This window comes from Prinia subflava, chromosome 9 (assembly GCF_021018805.1).
Source record: "Prinia subflava isolate CZ2003 ecotype Zambia chromosome 9, Cam_Psub_1.2, whole genome shotgun sequence".
Taxonomy (NCBI): Eukaryota; Metazoa; Chordata; class Aves; order Passeriformes; family Cisticolidae; genus Prinia; species Prinia subflava.
The window spans coordinates 32,300,448-32,319,751 of record NC_086255.1 but is presented as its reverse complement, the minus strand read 5'-3'; the positions used below and the strand labels follow the sequence as shown (position 1 = coordinate 32,319,751).

Genomic DNA, 19,304 nt, shown 5'->3' with positions numbered 1-19,304 from the left:
GAGCACCCCCAGGCTCCCCTCACACACCCCACAGTGCCCACAGACCCTCACTCACCAGGTCCGCATCCTTGACAATGGCCAGGGAGGCCCTCAGCTCGGAGCACCGTTCCTGACCCTGCTCCCAGGTGCTGGAATCCCTGGAGAAGTAGTACCAGACTCCATTGCATCCAACCCAGCCAGGGTGAGGGCCCAGAACCAAGAGCGGAGTCGCAGGTGTGACTGGAAGCTTTGGGGCTGCAGGGGGAAGAGGAGAAGCTCTGAGGATTCCCCTGTGCAGGGAGCAGGGAGCCCGCTCTGCCCCGAGGGGCTGGGCCCAGCCTGCTGCCCCTCCCTTACCTGACTGCACAGCCAAGGCCACCGCCAAAGCCAGCACCAGCAACACGAGCACAACCAGCACCAACACGGGCACGGCACGGCACCTGAACCGCTTGCCTGGAGCAGGAAAGAGCTGCTGGCTGCCACAACCAGAGCCGGCCCTGCAATGTGCTCAGCCAATGGCCAGGGAGCACAGGAGGGAGCCCTCAGCCAGTGTGCAACACACTCAGCTGGCAGCCAGGGAGCCAAGAGCCTGGACACAGGGGCAGGGACACAGGGGTGGGACAGCCAGGGACACAGGGGTGGGGTCAGCCAGGGACACAGGGGTGGGATCAGCCAGGGACACAGGGGTGGGGACAGGCTGCAGCAGGAGAACTGCACAGGCTTGGGGGCAGCTGGGGCTGTCGGTTTCAAAAAGTGATGGGCCGGAGCAGAACACGAGGATCTTGCAGACAGCAGGATACAGCCTCATAGTGAAAGCCCCGTCCTTAAGAGGTGACACTGTCCCCTCCCTAGAGGCCACAGGATTGGCCCTGCACTCACCCGAGAATTTTATGACTATATTCCCTGTTGGCGCATCGTCATCCAGAGACTCCCTCACAAGCTCATGAACAGCATGGAATTCACGCTCCTCCAGGTCACAGCCGGCACCTCTCTGCTGGGAACAAACAGCCCCTTGCTCCGGAGATATCAGGAGTGCTGAAAAAGCCTTTCGGAGATCGGCCTCGGGAACAGCTTCACACCCGCGCTGGTGGCACACTGAAAGGGACATGAGGAGAGGTCACTGCTGGTGCCGCATGGCCGGGAAGTGTCCCGGGCACGGAGCAGCCCCTGTGTCTCAGCGAGAGCAGCCGGGATGAGCCATCGCTGCTGCGGCACCGCCTCGTCCCCAGCGAGGCGGGCAAGGAGGAGAGCGCGGGCAGCCGCTCCCTGTGCCATCTCAGCGCCGGGGGGACACGGGGGAACCCGGCACAGGGAACTCACCTGAACCGCCCCCTGCCCCTCGGCCCGCAGCGATCCCTGAGCCGGGGCACACCCGGGCGCGGGTCTCCCCTGTGCCGGAGCAATCTCCGAGCTCCGCCGCAGCTCCTTCCCACCCTGAGCCCCCCGCGCCCCTGCGGTTTTAAAGCCCCTGGGAGAGCGGAGCCGCCAATCAGCGGCTTGTGTCCAAGCAGCGAGCGGGAAAGCAGCGAGGGGCTCGGAGACCCTCGGGCTCTGCTTTCCTTCCCCAGCTGCTCTGTCTCGTTTTCTCATTTTTCTTAGAGGAGACGATGATTTTTCCAGACTCGAGCCGCCAGGGTGATGCCCGCCGGTGGGACCATTGAAGTTGAGGCAAATCAAATGAATCCCAATTATCGGCGATTTTTACCACCTGTCATTCGTCTTCTCTTTTCCTGGATGGATTTAACAGTTTTTCCTTTCACCACACAATGCTCTAAAGCAAAATGCCCGCCTGCCCCATGGCCATCCCCGCCGCCTTCCACTGCTCCAGCCTTGTCCCTCTTTCTCTCCCTTTTCCTTGGCACCACTTGTTCCCTCCTCCTCTCCCTGCCAGCTCGCAGCAAAGACATTTCACCCACGGGCACCACCTGCCTCCTCTCCCTTGGCCCCGTTTTGCCCACTTGCAACTCCTGGAGCCGCCTGCCCGCCGAGCCGGACCTGCCGTGGGGCCGGGAAATGCTGCAGTGAATTCTGGCAGGGATTCTTGGGCTGGGCTGGGCATGGCCAGGTGCCCGGTGCCAGCAGAACCGCTCTGTCCCCCTGCTCCTCCCCCTGGGCAGGGAACAGAACACATCAGGAAAGGCTCGAGGGTCTCCATAAAGGCAGCGAGAGATCTCTCAGCTGTCACGGGCAGAACAGGCTGGGATGCGGGAAATTAATTTTAATTGAATTTATTGTCAAACAAATCAGAGCAAGTGAATGAGAAGTACACCAGATCCTAAAGATGCACCTTCACCACACTGTTCTCTCCTTCCTGGGCTTCACTTTAGCCCAAATTTCCTCCCTCTTTCCTGCCCACAAAGCGACACAGAGGGATGGGAGTTACAGTCACATCACGTCCCTGCTTCTCCCTCAGGGAGACAAATCCTTGTCCTGCTCCAGCCTGGGATTCCTTCCACAGGAGGACAGTCACATCCTTCGTGTCAGACAGACAGACAGATCCTTTTTCATGGTCAGGTACCCAATGCCAAAAGTGGGATTCCTCCTCAGCACGTGTCAGTTGTTCTTCTTCCTCATCTAAGGACAGTCCACAAGTCTCACCCTCCAACCCATTCCTGAAGATTTCCAAGAGCCCAGGGCAGTTTGAATTTCCCCTTTGAGCTTGTTGTGTAATGAGGGCAATCCCCTCGCTCCAGGCACCATCGGGGGCAGGGGGGGGTTCTGTCTCCTCCTCAGCTCCCGGGGCACCCGGATCGGTACAGCCCTGGAGCGGTGCAAGCACAGGAACTAATGCCTGGTGTGACACACCGGTCCCGGGCCGCGGGCCAAGCCCCGCCCCTCGCTGCTTTCCCGCGCACTGATTGGACAGAACCGCAAAAATCCGCCCCTCCCCCACATGGGGCCTTAAAACCGGAGCACCGGGAGCCCCGCCCCACTCGGGTCCGGAGCTCCGACGCGGCAGTCACGGCTGCTTGTGCCCCAGCTCGGAGCTTCTGGCGGGCGAACGGACGGACGGACAGACGGACGGACGGACGGACGGACGGACGGGACCGCGGTGAGCTGTGAGGGGTCTGGTGAGTTCCTTGTGCCGGGTTCCCCCGTGTCCCCCCGGCGCTGAGATGGCGGAGGGAGCGGCTGCCCGCGCTCTCCTCCGTGCCCGGATCCGTCACTTCATCCACTCCCGGGAACCCCGATCGGTGCCGTTCAGGGGAGCTCCGTCCGTGCCTCAGCTCCCGGGCACCTCAGACGGTGCCTGGCCTTTCCCCCATCCTCAAGCATTTCATGCTCTGTTCTGTTGCTTGCCGAGAGGGAGGAGCAAAGGGGCACAGCGGTTTGCACAGCCCACACCCGAACTCCCTGACGTAATTCACTGTTGACACGCCCAGAAGCAGCTTCCTCGTGGCTTCGGTTTTTCATCAGCTTCTCCGGCTTGGGGCCTTTTTTCTTAGCGCGGTTTTTCGCGACAGGAGCGATCTTCTCTCCCTCTCGCAGGGAATGCGGGGGACAATCGTGAGCACCGCGGGGCTGCTGCTTCTTGCCCTCGGCAGGCGGACTCCGAGCCGCAGCTGTCCTGTGCCCGCCTCCGGCAGCTCGCAGGCGCTGTCCCCGCCTGTCCCGGCACGGAGCTGGGCTGCAGCGGCTGCAGAGCCCCAGGGGCCGCGGCTGCGGGCACCGGAGAGCTCCCGGAGGCCGCGCTTGTCTCCGCAGGTGCTGCCGCAGCGTCCGCGGAGCGGGGCCAGGGCGGCGCTGAGCTGGCAGCGCCTTCCTGAGCCTCGGTGTCCCGCAGGGCCGGCACCAGCAGTGACCTCTCCTCATGTCCCTTTCAGTGTGCCACCAGCGTGGCTGTGAAGCTGTTCCCGAGGCCGATCTCCGAAAGGCTTTTCCAGCACTCCTGATGTCTCCGGAGCAAGGGGCTGTTTGTTCCCAGCACAGAGATGCCGGCTGTGAGCTGGAGGAGAATCAATCCTGCTCCCTTCACGGAGTTGTACAGGAGCTTCTGCATCTCCAGGAGGGACCAGCAGCTGGGGTTCCACACTTGCCTTTGGCTCAACAAGCTACTTGTCATGAGCAGGGGGATGCCACTTGTAAACGTGCAGGAAATGAAGATGTGGAGAGTGGATTCTGCAGCCGTGATGGGAGTGTGAGGGAGCCCCTGCGTACCCAGGGCAGTAATGTACACAGAAGGATCCTCAGAAGATTCCCAGGTGAGTGCAGGGCCAACCCTGTGGCCTCCAGGGAGGGGGCAGTGTCACCTTCCAAGGACAGGGCTGGCAGGTGTGTGGCTATTTCCTGATGTGTGGAGTCCTCATGTTCTACTCCTGCCCATCAGTGACTGGAACCAACAGCCCCAGCTGCCCCCAAGCCTGTGCAGTTCTCCTGCTGCAGCCTGTCTCCACCCCTGTGTCCCTGCCCCTGTGTCCAGGCTCTTGGCTCCCTGGCTGCCAGCTGAGTGTGTTGCACACTGGCTCAGGGCTCCCTCCTGTGCTTCCTGGCCATTGGCTGAGCACATTGCAGGGCCGGCTCTGGTTGTGGCAGCCAGCAGCTCTTTCCTGCTCCAGGCAAGCGGTTCAGGTCCCATCCTGTGCCCGTGTTGGTGCTGGTTGTGCTCGTGTTGCTGGTGCTGGCTTTGGCGGTGGCCTTGGCTGTGCAGTCAGGTAAGGGAGGGGCAGCAGGCTGGGCCCAGCCCCTCGGGGCAGAGCGGGCTCCCTGCTCCCTGCACAGGGGAATCCTCAGAGCTTCTCCTCTTCCCCCTGCAGCCCCACAGCTTCCAGTCACACCTGCGACTCCGCTCTTGGTTCTGGCCTGTCCCTCTGGCTGGGTTGGCTACAATGGGCTCTGCTACTACTTCTCCAGGGATTCCAGCACCTGGGAGCAGGGTCAGGAACGGTGCTCCGAGCTCGGGGCCTCCCTGGCCATTGTCAAGGATGCGGACCTGGTGAGTGAGGGGCTGTGGGTGCTGTGGTGTGTGTGAGGGGAGCCTGGGGGTGCTTGTGGGCCGGGCTGGGTGCTGGTAGGGCTGGGGGTGCAGGCCTGTGCCGGGGCCCTGCAGGGAAGGAGCCCCGGCGTGCGGGGGGAGCCCCGGGCACGTGTCCCCCCGAGGGGCCGGGGCAGCTCCCACTCCTCTCTCCTGGGCAGGGTTTGCTCTTCCGCCTCCGCGGGAACGTCGATTACTGGCTCGGGCTGCGCAGACGGGGCCAGCGCCTGCACTGGGGGGACGGCAGCAACTTCAGCTCCTGGTGAGTGCCGGGGAGCCGGGCAGGGCCTGGGGGGACAGGGCCACAAGGTGTCCCCTGGCAACCAGCGCTGCCTCTGCTCCTCCTTGCAGGGTTCCTGTCCTTGGCAATTCTGAGTGTGTGTACCTGGCTGACAATAAATTCCGGAGTGAGGACTGCTCCAATGAGCGGCCGTATCTGTGCAGCAAGGCCCAAGCTCCCCTGTGACAGGGGCTGCAGAAAGGACCTTCTCCACGCTGGGCAGTGCCAGCTTCACCTCTCAGCCTGGCACAGGCTGTCCTTGCTCAGCTGCAGCCTGTGCCCTGCCCTCACTCTCAGGGTCACCTCCGTGCCTGTTCCTCGCCACTGCCAAGGCCGGGCTGGGTGTCCAAAGGAAAAGTCTCTGCAATCCCTCCTGGCCCCGGTGCTGCCTGCAGGGAGGGCATTGCCCCCATGACACCCCCAGCTCCAAGGGCAGCCACCAGCGCCCCTGCCGGCGGTGCGGGAACTGCAGCCAAGGGGACAGTGCCTGCGGCCGAGAGCGCCTGGGGCTGGGTTTGGGCTCTGTTTGTTGTTAATGCCGCCCTCGGGCTTTTCTGTCTGCTTTGTGCTACGTCCCAGTAAAGAACTGTTACTCCTCTTCTCCTGTCTTTGCTTGAGAACCACTTCATTTCATATGAGAATCATTTGGAGGGAAGGATTTGACATTTTCCATTGCAAGGGAGGCTCCTGCCTTCTTTAGCAGACACCTGTCCTTCAAACCAAAGCAGCCCCATCCCTCTGTGCACTGTGTGGAGAGGAGGGAGGGAATCGAGGATCAAGTGGAGCCCAGGAAGGAGAGAACAGAGTGGGGAAGGTTCATCTTTAGGATCCGACCAACTTCTCATCCCCTTGTTCTGATTTATTTGCTAATAAACTCAATGAATTTGCCCAGTCCAGGCCTCTCATGCCCATGATGGCTGAGAGATCTCTTGTTGCCTTCATGGAGACCCTTGAGCCTTTCCGGATGTGTTCCGTTCCCTGGACAGGGGAAGGAGCAGTGGGACAGAGCGGTTCTGCTGGCAGCGGGCATCTGGCCAGGCCTAGCCCACCCCAAGAAGCAGCTTCCTCAGGGCTGCGGCTCTTCACCAGCTTCTCCAGTGTGGGGCCTTTTTGGGACAGGGGTGATCCTCTCCTCTCCTCAGCAGCCCCAGCAGAGGTGGCACCCGCCGTCACTTCTGCTCCACCTCAGGGCTCGCTGCCGCTGGACAGGGCCCTGCTGCCTCAGGGGGGGCTGCCGACTTCCTTCTGCCGCCTTCCCCTCTGTCCCCCGTGCCCTGACATTGCCGAGGCAGCGCCTGCCCGCGCTCGCACAGTCACAAAATCACACAGTCACAAAATCACACAATCACTGCCTTGCAAAGACCCCTCCAAGCTCATCCACTCCAACCCAGCCCTAACACCTCAACTAAACCACGGCACTCACTGCCACATCCACACTGTTTGCAAACACATCCCCGCAGGGTCACTCCACCACCTCCTGGCCACACCATTCCGCTACTTTAGCACCCCTTCTGTAACAAACTTCTTCCTAACATCCAGCCTACCTTTCCCTTGCTGCAGCTCAGGACGGTGTCCTCTCCTTCTGTCCCTGGCTGCCAGGACAAAGAGGCCACCCCCCGGTCCGACCCCGTTCCGGCAGTGTCCGATGGCCGGCGCCGCGCGCCTTCCCGCAGGCAGAGCAGCGCCGCAGGAGCTCCCGTGGGCCCAGCTCCCGCCGGGGCCGCGGCACCGCCCCGGAGCCCTGGGACAGCCGAGCAGGCACCCGGTGATGGGCGCCTGGCAGGGACAGAGCGGGGCTCGCCTGCCGCTCCAGCAATCGCTTACTGGGACAGCAGAGCACAGAACCGGATCCCAGCGGAACCAAGGGCAGGGCCAGGACCCCCAACAGGGCCCACGCAGAGCGGGGCAGGGAAAGGGGACAGGGCAGGAGTCGGGTGCCAGCAAGCAAGAACAAAACAGCTTGGGAGGAGCCTGGGCTGGGCTGACAGAACTTGAACCAGCCAGGGAGAATGGTGGGTGCACACAGTCTCCACTTCACCAATGGTACATTGAGTAGCACAGAACTTTCCAGAAGAAAGCACAGGGTTCTAGGGAGATTGAGGAGACGGTGAAGGAGAGGAGAACGAGGGATCAACCAAGGATCGGAGGCTTGGAATAAACCATGAAGGGTATTGACAAACTACAAAGAAAGGGGCTTACAAAGCACATTCAAAGGTACAGGAGCATAACAAAAACCACACCACAACAGTAGAGAGTGATGAGGTCACCTCTGAGTCTCGTTTGCTCCAGGCTAAACAAGCCCAGCTCCCTCAGTCCTTCCTCACAGGCCTTGTGTTCTAAGTCCTTCCCCAGCCTCCTTGCCCTCCTCTGGACACCCTCAAGCCTCTCAAGGTCCTTCCTAAACTCAGGGGCCCAGAGCAGCCCTCAAGCTGTGACCTCCCCAGTGCCCAGGACAGGGCAAGAATGACCTCCCTGCTCCTGCTGGCCACACCATTCCTGATGCAGGCCAGGAGCCCTTGGCCTTCTTGGCCACCAGGGCACACCAGGGCCCTTTCTGCAGGGGCACTGTCCAGCCACACAGTCCCCAGCCTAGAGCACTGCAGGGGGTTCTGGTGGCCAAAATGCAGCACTCGGCACTTGCACTTATTCAGCTTCATCCTCTGGGACTCTGCCCATCCATCCAACCATTCCAGGTCTCTCTGCAGAGCCCCCCTACATTCCAACAGATCCACCCACACTCCCAGCTTAGTGTCATCTGCAAATTTCCTGATGAAAGACTCAGTCCCCTCATCCATGTCACCAATGAAAACAGTGAACAGAGCTGGCCCCAGCACAGAGCCCTGAGGAACAGCCCTGGTGCCTGGCTGCCAGCTGCAGGCAGCACCTTCAGCACCACGCTCTGGGCCCGGCCATGCAGGCAGTTCTGAACCCAGCACAGAGCGCTCCTGTCCCAGCCGTGGGCTGCCAGCTTTTCCAGGAGTGTGCTAGGGGAGACAGTGTCCAAGGCCTTGCTGAAGTGCAAACAGACAACGTGCACAGCCTTGCCTGCATCCACCAGGCGGCTCAGCTGGGGATAGAAAGGGACCAGGCTGGTCCAACACCACCCAGCCCTCCTAAAGCCATGCTGGCTGGCTCTGCTAGCCTGGCCATGCTGTGAGTGCTGTGTGCTGGCATCAGCATCAACTGCTGCATGACCTGACCCGGTACTGAGGTCAAGGTAACTGCTCTCTAATTTCCTGAGTCCTCCTTGCCAGCCTTTTTCTCAATAGGAGTAACACTGGCCAGCTTCCAGTCATCTGGAACCTCACCAGTCAGCCAGCACTGTTGGTAAATTATGGAGAGGGACTTTGCAAGCTCCTCTGCCAGCTCCCTCATCACCCTGGGATGGATCCCATCTGGGCCCAGAGATTTATGGATATCCAAGCAGCTCAGCAGTTCTCTCACTTCCTCCTCCTGGAGAACAGAGGGACCATTCTGCTCCCTGACGCCATCTCCCAACCCAGGAGGACAGGTGAGCTGAGGACAAGCCAGGTTCCCAATAAAGACTGAGGCAAAGAAGCTGTGAAGCACCTCTGCCTTCTCCTCATCTGTGCTTACTAAGTTCCCTCCTCATCTGAAAGAGAACACAAGCTGCCTTTACCCTCCCTTTCACCACTAATATATTTGTAAAAACATTTTTTTCTTTTACAAAAGTTGTCAAATAAAGTTCAAACTGAGCTTTGGCTTCCCAATTTTTTCTCCTACATACTTCAGCTACCCCCTTACATACTTGCTGACAAACCTGACCGTCCTTCCAAAGATGATACATCCTCCTTTTATTTGTAAGTTCCTTGAAAACCTCCTTGCCCATCCAGGCTGCACGTTTGCCTCCTAACTCACCTTTCGGCACACTGGGATAGTCTGGTCCAGTGCCCTCAAGACCTCTGCTTTGAACCATGCCCACCTTTCCTGGACTTCTTTGGAGCAGAACACGAGGACTCTTCCAGACATGGGGAAAAAGCCCCACACCTGCCAGACCTGTCCTTGGGAGGTGACACTGTCCCCTCCCTACAGACCACACGGTGGGCCCTGCACTCACCCAGGAATCTTCTGAGGATCCTTCTGTGTGCATTGCCAGTTGCTGATGTGGCCTGGGGACCCAGGGGCTCCCTCACACTCCCATCACTGCTGCACAATCCATTCTCCACAGCTTCATCCCTGCACGCTCACAAGTGGCATCCCCCTGCTCATGACAAGTGGCTTCTTGCACTCCAGGCAAGTGTGGAACCCCAGCTGCTGGTCCCTCCTGGAGATGCAGGAGCTCCTTCACAGCTCTATGATGGGAGCACAATTCACTCTCCTCCAGCTCAGAGCCGGCATCTCTCTGCTTCTAACTTACGGCCCCTTGCTCCGGAGACATCAGGAGCAGAACCGAGCGCGGGTCCCGCCTGTGCTGGAGCAATCTCCGAGCTCTGCCCTCTCGCCGCTCCCGGACGGACACTCCGGCTTTGGCTCCTGCCGCTGCAATTCCAAGCCGATGTGGGTGTGCGGGCGGAGCGGGGTTTGGGAGGTGTCGGATGCCCCGCCCGGCCCCTCCTCCGGAGCTGCCGCGAAAGGCGCAGCGCCGCCTCACAGTTCTTTTCCAATATCTTAATGCGCCAACCCTTAAATCGTGGGGGAAACTGAGGTTACCTCTCGATTTAGATCCCTAAATGATGCATAAGGATGGTCTCCTCCAAATTTAAGCCTGTAGAAAAAGTGTGTCGAGGATTTCCTTTATTTAAGTCTCCTAAATTGAGGGGATATGCACTTTCCTTCTTAATTTACCTCGATTTCCTTCTTAATTTACATTCTGGAGGCTTTTGGACATCTTTTCTGTCTCTGATGTTCCTTTGAAATGGAGGGTCTTCCTCGATGGAACTCTTCTAATGGCACATGAAGAGGTTCCTCTCAAGGGAAGCCCTTTCAAACCAGGGACAGCGGTGTGTGCCCTCAATTTGAACATTCAGATGATGAAAATGGGGCTTTTTCTCTCAATTCAAACCCATTGTAGAGCATGATAAAGGTATCCTCTTTCCATTTAAACATGAAAGTAATGGAATGCAGTTATTACCCGCCAAATGAGACACCCAGAATTATAAAAAAGGTGTGTTTTCCTTATGCTGAGACCCTTCAAATCATACAGGAAGGGGGATCCTCCCCAGTGGAAACACAGTCAGAAAAAAAATTCCCCCCCTCAATTAAAATCCCTTCTCTTCTCGTAGGCCCCTTTTTGAGGGCACTGGGGAGGGACTGGGGGCTCTTCCCCCTCCTCACTGGTCACACCGGGGCTGCTGCACCTTGCAGAGTGGGGAGGAGTTCCCTCCCAGCTCCCTCCCAGTATCCCTCTTACTGCCAAGCACCGGCAGGGATGCTGAGAGCTCTGGGAAGGAACTGGGAGCACTATTCCTTCCCAGGGCTCCTAAAATCCCTCCCCGTGCTCCTTCTTGTTCACTCCCGCTGCTCCCACTGTCCCTCCCAGCTCCTTCACGGGATTCTCTGTGCTCCCAGTTCCCTCCCCGTGTTCCCGGGATCTCCTCCAGTGCTCCCAGCGGCAAAACCCGGGGGGCACTGCGTGCTCTGGCCGTGAAGAGGCAAGACTTCAGCTGGCAGGAGAGAAAAGCCGGCTCGGGCAGAGCATTCCCTGCAGACACCTCCTGCAGGAAGGTGTCTCCCGCTCTTTTGGCCACAGAGGGAGCTGAGTCTCCAGCGGTGACTCCGAAACGTTCAAGCTCCGAGTGCCACTGCCAGGAATTGTATTGGCCCCAGTGCCCGGCACAGCAGTCACACCTCACCCGTCTGAGGGGGCAGTGCAGGGTCAATAATTCACGCTCCTGGCTGCTGTTTTATCTCTAAACCACACACTGGCACCGAGGAGCAAAACCCTCCAAGAGGATGGATTTCTCTTGCTGCCACAAGAAGAGAAGGAGAAATCTGACAGGAATATTCTTCATCCTTCTGCCCAGGCTTTGTCAAACACTGCAGCTCCTGCACTTCAGGAAAGAACAAGTGGCTCATCAGAAGTGACTTTTCTGTCCGTGAGCATGTTATTATGGATTCATCTCTCACTGGAAAACAGTCTTCATAGCCTACTGCTCTTTGCATCACCCCAAGAGTTTAGAGGCTGCAGCCTAGCGAGCTCCTGAGTTGTCTCTTCCTTGTCAATCTTATCAGTCCCTTGTTTAATTGTAAAAATGTAATTAAAATGCAGTGAGCATTGGCCCAGGGTCATAGGACTTGCATATCTCTTCTAAAGAAAGGGAAAAAAGAGTCTTTCTTGCAAACCAAAGACATTTAAAAGTTCATGTTGTCTACCTATATTTTTAAAAGGAGAAGAGGAAGAGTAAACTCTCAATTACTGTGCCAGTGCTGCTCCAGTCAACTTCTGTCCTCTTCTTTCACTTGTAGACTCTGTAAGGTTACTAAACAAACAAACAAACAACCAGAAGGCAACAAAGAACCCCCACATTGGATTTAAGCTGACCGAGAAACAATCTGGCTGCAGGCTCGTGGCACTCCACTGCCTCAGTTCCACTAAGGGAGCTCCTCCTCTCCGCAGTTACCAGACACATCCCAAAGCACTGAGCACCAGCTTTTACCTTTTTTAAAATGGAACTGTAAGAAAAGCTGCTGGGGAGGGCCGTGCTCCAGGCACATCCCTGGGATTTCATCTGTGCAGCTCTCGAAGCTCAACTCCTCTCTTTGCCTCTGGGTGCTGGGTTTGGCTCATGCATTTCTTGAGGGGATGGCCCTGCACTGATCCCAGCATGTACTGACCATCAGATAAACAGCTTCTGGCAGGGTGGATCAACCCTAAATGGACATTTCCCAAAGGAATTGCAGTGCCTGAATGTCACTGTCATGGCTTTTCAATGGCTTTGAAAGGAACCTGGTTTAACACCCTCCATTTCTAAACAACCCCTGCACAAGGCTCCTTCACTCCCTGCCATTGTTATTCTCTGACCCTTGGGGAAAGGCTTGGAGCGTGGATATTCCCATGCAGAGCTGCCGCTGGAATGCCAGCTGTGTCAGGAACCGGCAGAGCTTCCACGGAAGCTCAGCAGCATCGGGACAAGGACAGGTTCATATTTCAAAGATTTTGCTCTTTCAAACCCTCATCCCCCCAGCCCCACCGATGTCCCTGGGCTCACTTGACAGAGGTGCCTGGAATTCAGCTGATTTCACCCCTCGAGCTCGGGCTCCCTTTGAGATTCCAAAGCAGGAGCAGGCGGTGGCCGGAGGTGCTCCCCGCCCCTGCTGAGGCAGCTCCTGTGCCCACAGCAGGACAGCTCTCCCTGCAGAAGCTCAGCTCCTTTCACAGCCTCCGCAGTGGCCTCTGCAAGTTCTTTTCCCTCAGCAAAGGGATGCACATCCCTGCCTTCAGCACACCTCCAGGGGGACCCACCTGCAAAAGCTTCCCATCACTTCTGCACTTCCAGCGGGCTCCCTGAAAAACTGCAAACTTCACCCAAACAAAACTTCATCCCACCTGAACCTTTGATTTTCAGGCCTCTCCAAGGGCTATTGCTCGGGATTTCATTTCTGTGAGGGAAGATGGCCTTGGCTTTTCTGCTGCTGATGGATGATGCCCTCAGGCTGCAAGGGAGGGGATTTGGGGTGGCCAGGACACACGTGGCAGCTGTGGGGGAGCTGTGGGAGGTGGGAAGCGGGAATTGCTGTCTGAGCCCCTCTGCAAACAGCCCGAGCTGCCATGGCCAGGCAGTGCCAGCTGTTCCTTGGGCTGCTTTTGGGCTGGTGGTGGCCTCTGTCCGGGCTGAAGCATCTCCAGGTGCCTGCTGAGAGCAGGCCTGGCCCAGGAGCTGCGGGCAGCCCTTCAGCCGTGTCTGTGCCAGCGCTGTCTGAGCCCCCAGTGCCCGTCCCTGGGACGTGTGCCTGGCACACTGCGTGCCACGGGCAGGACACTGCAGCCACAGCTCCTCCCTGCACGGCCCAAGGACAAGAGGGGCTGGTGGCCTTGTGGGCCCTTCTGGCCCCCTCCCAGCCCGCCTTCCCAGCCAGCTGGGACACACAGAAACACCAGGGAACACTGCTGGCACTGAGCAGGAGACACCGAGGCCTCTGGGCCACAAAAGCAGCCCCGGCCTCAGCAGCCACCATCATTTTGGCCTGGCAATGCTCACCTGCAGGAAATGCTCCCTGCCACCCTCCAGAGGAACTTTGGCCATGGAGCAAGGGAACCCTCAGGGCCTGTCTGGCTCATTTCTCCCTGCCAAGGGACACTGTGTGAGTAAATTTACAGCTGCTGGGGAAATCCTGGAAAGGGCAGGTGTTGCATGGCAAAGCAGCAGAGACCATCGTGTCCAGAGATACAGGCACCGGCAGGAAACTGAGGAGACAAGTCTCTCTTTGGTTAAGCACGAGGATCCATTTTTATTTCCCCCCTGGACTGGGGAGTGGGAGGAAGGTGTGGAGGGAAGAGGAGACAGGGGAATGGAAAGGGCAGAAAAACAGAGAAATCACAGGGGCCACGTTGTGGGGTTTTCGAGGGTGTTGAAGGGGCAGAATTTTAGGGTTTGAGTCAAAGGAGGGGTTAACTCCAGGACAGTAAGATCAGATTTCAGCCTCCTAGAAAAGGTGGATTCCACAGCGACAGAAGAGGAATCCTTACAAACTCACATAACCTTTTCTGGTAATCTGAAAATACTTTAAAAAATCACAAATGCAAAAACTAATATGAATAGCTAAAAGATGTTATAAATGCCAGGACAAATTTATTGCCAAATTCAATAGTTTGGTTTATTAACATCCAAATTACAAAATTTAGAATCAAATTATAACAATTTCAAACAATAAAAACAAAACAATACGAACCCCACAAACAGCGAAACTTACTTGACCGAAGTTCTCCCGGGAAAAGTTGAGCCAAGGGTGACCCTAGATACACAGGACCTGGCAGTCGGTGTATCTAACCGGGTTCACAAATTTGCCCACCTAAAGGCCCAACTTAAATACCCTTAACTTCCCCTTCGGCAACCTTCCTCCCATTGTTTCTCTAATCATCGGCCATTAGCTTTATTTACATTAAATCCCAAAAGGGTCCCCGGGCACATTCAAATGCTAATGTCCAGAGTTAGTCCTTGCTTTGAGTAGGTGTGTGATGACCGATATAAGTCCTTGCTGGCACGGTAGCGTTTGATCGTTGCAAGTCCCGATGAGTTTAGCTGCACGTAGGCAGGGGTAAGTCATCAGCGCCTCGTGTTCTCACCTTCTATTTTTGGAACCCGGAGGATCAGGGAGGTGCTTTACAGAAGTTCGTGAAACGTGAGGGTTGAGCAGACACACACATACCTTTATACAATATATATCACAGTTCCCAATCTATAATTATTTATAGAACATGAATTAAATAACCATATTTCCCACAAAGACAAGGAAAAAATCCTTGAGTGACCTGTGTGCCACAGGCAGATAAACAAACAACACACACAAGAAAAAGAGGCCATATGGCATGACAATAACTTTATCATATCAGTCAATTCATACTATATAATGAATATAGCATTAATAAATATCTTTAAAAGCTAACACTTAAAAATCATAGCTGCTAGTTACAATATAGAATTCTTAATAATTCTTATGTTATCTGCAAAATTTTTAACAAAGGCTGCTTATATGTTTTTTGTTCTTCTTATCATTTTTCTTCTATCATAAACAGGCATTTAAAGCTCCAATTCTGGAACTGGAGATGCCTTCACAAGAAAATTCTTGAGGGAGGGTGGGAGGAAAAAGCTCAAACAAAAAACCAAATCATCTGTTATAAATATTAGCTAATTCCCAATTAATAAATCAATTTTTATTAATTAAAGAATCAACATACAGAAATTTTGGACAAGCCAGCAATTGGAAGTTCAGTGTCGAGACCCGGGAATGGGCACTGGGTGAACTTAAACTATGGCCTCTATTGCACCATAGTGCCCCCTGTTCACAAATTCATCCCTTTTTGGGGTCCCATTATATACACCTATATACACTTATAGACACTTATATACACTTATATACACTTATTTTTTCCCATGACCCACATAGACTTTTGTCTTTCTTCTTTTCCTCACAGGTTTCTTCCTGTCTTCTCGTCTGCTGAACAGGGCTTTTCGAGGGAAGATTCAGTCTCTCAAAAAAGTGTGAGTAGAGAGATGAGACAGTGAATAGAGAGCAATATCTTCTCGATATTGCTGCTAAATCGATATAGCTCCTGATGGCCGGGCACTTTACAGCCCCCATCGCCCAGGAGGGTCAGTCCATCCCTCTTTCTGTTGTTAATGTCGGTGATTCTCGAGTCTCCAGTTCCACCTTGAATCCCTGGCAGCAGCTTTTGTTTGTCCTAAAGCGCATTTGCTACAAGCCCGGATTTGCCAGTTTTATTTATTCCTATAGACATATCTTACTATATACATATACATATATTTTAACATGAATTATCCCATGTTTATTACATCTTTCCTCTGAAAAGAAAAGCTTCCTCCCGCCGCAGCGGCCGCTGCTCGGCCCTGCCGTGTCTGCAGCAGCGGCTTCGGGGCCCCAGGGCCGCCCCGCACGGCCACAGCTCCGCGGGGCTGCGGGAGATGGGGCAAACCAGGCCCCATTCCCGGTAAAAAAGCTCCACCTGAAATTTCAAACAAGCACCTCCCGCAGCCTCACAAGCTGTCTCGAGGCGGCTCTGCCCAGGTTCGAGCGGGAGGAGAAAGAAAAGTGGCGGAGTGGGGCGGGGGAGGGAAAGGAGAGGCAGCGCCTGTGCCCCACCTCTGTTGCCACCGCACACGGGGGGAACCAGCGCCCGCAGCGCCGCGGGAGCGCACAGACAGCAGGGGAAATGCAAGGATTGTTTCGGTTCATCCTTCAGATTTTCCCAGCCCAGAATGAGAAAGTTGCTCCCCTGTCTTTGACACAGACTCTGGCAGAGCCTGAAACCTAAACTCACACAAATGGTCATCATCCATAGACAGCGCTGTGCCGGGCTGAGAGGTGAAGCTGGCACTGCCCAGCGTGGAGAAGGTCCTTTCTGCAGCCCCTGTCACAGGGGAGCTTGGGCCTTGCTGCACAGGTACGGCCGCTCATTGGAGCAGCTCTGACTCACAAATTTATTGTCAGCCAGGAACACACACTCGGAATCGCCAAGGACATGAACCCTGCAAGGAGGAGCAGAGCCAGCGCTGGTTGCCAGGGGACACCTTGTGGCCCTGTCCCCCCAGGCCCTGCCCGGCTCCCCGGCACTCACCAGGAGCTGAAGTTGCTGCCGTCCCCCCAGTGCAGGCGCTGGCCCCGTCTGCGCAGCCCGAGCCAGTAATCGACGTTCCCGCGGAGGCGGAAGAGCAAACCCTGCCCAGGAGAGGAGTGGGAGCTGCCCCGGCCCCTCGGGGGGACACGTGCCCGGGGCTCCCCCCGCACGCCGGGGCTCCTTCCCTGCAGGGCCCTGGAACAGGGCTGCACCCCCAGCCCTACCAGCACCCAGCCCAGCCCACGAGCACCCCCAGGCTCCCCTCACACACCCCACAGCACCCACAGCCCCTCACTCACCAGGTCCTCATCCTTGACAATGGCCAGGGAGGCCCCGAGCTCGGAGCACCGTTCCTGACCCTGCTCCCAGGTGCTGGAATCCCTGGAGAAGTAGTACCAGACTCCATTGCATCCAACCCAGCCAGGGTGAGGGCCCAGAACCAAGAGCGGAGTCGCAGGCGTGACTGGAAGCTTTGGGGCTGCAGGGGGAAGAGGAGAAGCTCTGAGGATTCCCCTGTGCAGGGAGCAGGGAGCCCGCTCTGCCCCGAGGGGCTGGGCCCAGCCTGCTGCCCCTCCCTTACCTGACTGCACAGCCAAGGCCACCGCCAAAGCCAGCACCAGCAACACGAGCACAACCAGCACCAACACGGGCACGGCACGGCACCTGAACCGCTTGCCTGGAGCAGGAAAGAGCTGCTGGCTGCCACAACCAGAGCCGGCCCTGCAATGTGCTCAGCCAATGGCCAGGGAGCACAGGAGGGAGCCCTCAGCCAGTGTGCAACACACTCAGCTGGCAGCCAGGGAGCCAAGAGCCTGGACACAGGGGCAGGGACACAGGGTTGGGACAGCCAGGGACACAGGGGTAGGGACAGGCTGCAGCAGAAGAACTGCACAGGCTTGGAGGCAGCTTGGGGTGTTGGTTCCAGGCACTGATGGGCAGGAGCAGAACATGAGGACTCCATACATCAGGAAATAGCCACACACCTGCCAGCCCTGTCCTTGGGAGGTGACACTGTGCCCTCCCTGGAGGCCACAGGGTTGGCCCTGCACTCACCTGGGAAGCTTCTGAGGATCCTGTGTACATTCCTGCCCTGGGTATGCAGGGGCTCCCTCACACTCCCATCACGGCTGCAGAATCCACTCTCCACATCTTCACTCCCTGCATGTTCACAAGTGGCATCCCCCTGCTCATGACAAGTGGCTTCTTGCACCCCAGGCAAGTGTGGAACCCCAGCTGCTGGTGCCTCCTGGAGATGCAGGAGCTCCTTCACAACTCCATGATGGGAGCACAATTCACTCTCCTCCAGCTCACAGCCGGCATCTCTGTGCTGGGAACAAACAGCCCCTTGCTCCGGAGACATCAGGAGTGCTGGAAAAGCCTTTCGGAGATCGGCCTCGGGAACAGCTTCACACCCACGCTGGTGGCACACTGAAAGGGACATGAGGAGAGGTCACTGCCCGGGGCCGCAGGCCCGGGAAGTGTCGTGGGCACGGAGCAGCCCCTGTGTCCCAGCGAGAGCAGCCGGGATGAGCCATCGCTGCTGCGGCACCGCCTCGTCCCCAGCGAGCCGGGCACGGAGGAGAGCGCGGGCAGCCGCTCCCTCCGCCATCTCAGCGCCGGGGGGACACGGGGGAACCCGGCACAGGGAACCCACCTGAACCGGCCCTTGGCCCTGCGCTAGCAGCGAGCCCCGAGCCGTGCACAACAGGGCGTGGGTCCCACCTGTGCTGGGGCAATCTCCGAGCTCCGCCGCCACGCCGATCCTACACGCGACCACCCCAGGAGTTCCCCTGTCCCGGTCCCTGCTCCTCACAGCCGTTCCTCTCCCGCCCCTGTTCAAAGCCGCTGTGGGGGCGGAGCTGCAGTTTTCGGTTTGACCAATCAGCGAGCGGGAGAGCGGCGAGGGGCGGGACAACCCCGGCTGCCGATGCCGGCAGAGCGGACGCTGTTCCCCGCTTCGTCCGCGCTCTTGGAGCCTTTTTCCTATCGCGCTTTATTCGGGAGGGGAGCCGCCAGGGCCGAGGTCCCCAGCTTGGCCATTTGCAGTTCAGGTAGATGCAATGAACCCCAATTTTCGGCGGTTTCCACCACCTTCTATTTCCACCTTTCTTTACCTGAAAGGATTTATCAGTTCTTCCCTTCTTCCCACAGAGCTCTAAAGCAAAATGCCCGCCTGCCCCATGGCCATCCCCGCCGCCTTCCACCGCTCCAGCCTTGTCCCGCTTTCTCTCCCCTTTCCTTGGCACCACTTGCTCCCTCCTCCTCTCCCTGCCAGCTCGCAGCAAAGACATTTCACCCACTGGCACCACCTGCCTCCTCTCCCTCGGCCCCGTTTTGCCCACTTGCAACTCCTGGAGCCGCCTGCCCGCCGAGCCGGACCCGCCGTGGGGCCGGGAAATGCTGCAGTGAATTCTGGCAGGGATTCTTGGGCTGGGCTGGGCATGGCCAGGTGCTCGGTGCCAGCAGAACCGCTCTGTCCCTCTGCTCCTCCCCCTGGGCAGGCAAGGTGTTCCCCTGGGAACCAGCGCTGCCTCTGCTCCTCCTTGCAGGGTTCCTGTCCGTGGCGATTCCGAGTGTGTGTTCCTGGCTGAGAATAAATTTGTGAGTCAGAGCTGCTCCAATGAGCGGCCGTGTCTGTGCAGCAAGGCCCAAGCTCCCCTGTGACAGGGGCTGCAGAAAGGACCTTCTCCAGGCTGGGCAGTGCCAGCTTCACCTCTCAGCCCGGCACAGGCTGTCCTTGCTCAGCTGCAGCCTGTGCCTTGCCCTCACTCTCAGGGTCACCTCCGTGCCTGTTCCTCACCACTGCCAAGGCCGGGCTG

General features: G+C 57.4%; 2 protein-coding genes across 5 annotated transcripts in view; one reads left to right on the top strand and one right to left on the bottom strand.

Moving 5' to 3' along the window:
• LOC134554997 (early activation antigen CD69-like) overlaps positions 1–5,836 on the top strand; it is a 106,139-nt gene extending 100,303 nt beyond the window's left edge. Inside the window, exons 2-8 of the mRNA XM_063406247.1 lie at positions 2,960–3,050; positions 3,469–3,684; positions 3,804–4,181; positions 4,536–4,631; positions 4,734–4,912; positions 5,113–5,213; positions 5,303–5,836. Coding sequence (XP_063262317.1) covers positions 3,872–4,181; positions 4,536–4,631; positions 4,734–4,912; positions 5,113–5,213; positions 5,303–5,417 — 801 coding nt within the window. The 5' untranslated portion in view covers positions 2,960–3,050; positions 3,469–3,684; positions 3,804–3,871 and the 3' untranslated portion in view covers positions 5,418–5,836. The remainder of the gene's footprint in view (positions 1–2,959; positions 3,051–3,468; positions 3,685–3,803; positions 4,182–4,535; positions 4,632–4,733; positions 4,913–5,112; positions 5,214–5,302) is intronic.
• An 8,255-nt stretch (positions 5,837–14,091) lies between these two features.
• On the bottom strand, positions 14,092–19,028 carry LOC134554983 (C-type lectin domain family 2 member H-like). 4 transcript variants are annotated; one of them, XR_010081357.1, is made up of 6 exons: positions 17,539–19,028; positions 17,066–17,161; positions 16,785–16,963; positions 16,486–16,586; positions 15,262–16,396; positions 14,092–15,231 (listed from the first exon to the last, which is right to left on the bottom strand). XR_010081357.1 is itself a non-coding variant. In XM_063406220.1 (6 exons), exons 2-6 carry the CDS (start codon positions 17,843–17,845, stop codon positions 16,282–16,284), a joined length of 798 nt encoding a protein of 265 aa, XP_063262290.1. In that variant the 5' UTR covers positions 17,846–17,913; positions 18,140–19,028; the 3' UTR covers positions 14,092–16,281. The 4 variants fall into 4 exon arrangements, 3 of the variants coding, with proteins under 3 accessions (XP_063262290.1, XP_063262291.1, XP_063262288.1); XM_063406220.1 differs by having other exon boundaries at positions 14,092–16,396; positions 17,539–17,913; positions 18,140–19,028; XM_063406221.1 differs by having other exon boundaries at positions 14,092–16,396; positions 17,539–17,913; positions 18,208–19,028.
• Positions 19,029–19,304: the final 276 nt, after the last annotated feature.

Bases quoted from the DNA above. Each gene is read 5' to 3' on its own strand.
- LOC134554983 (XM_063406218.1), bottom strand. From the start codon at position 17,926: ATGTCCCTTTCAGTGTGCCACCAGCGTGGGTGTGAAGCTGTTCCCGAG. The intron at 16,587-16,784 runs GTGAGTGAGGGG...TCTCCTGGGCAG, and splicing joins TTGTCAAGGATGAGGACCTG to GGTTTGCTCTTCCGCCTCCG. The intron at 16,397-16,485 runs GTGAGTGCCGGG...TCCTCCTTGCAG, and splicing joins GGCAGCAACTTCAGCTCCTG to GGTTCATGTCCTTGGCGATT.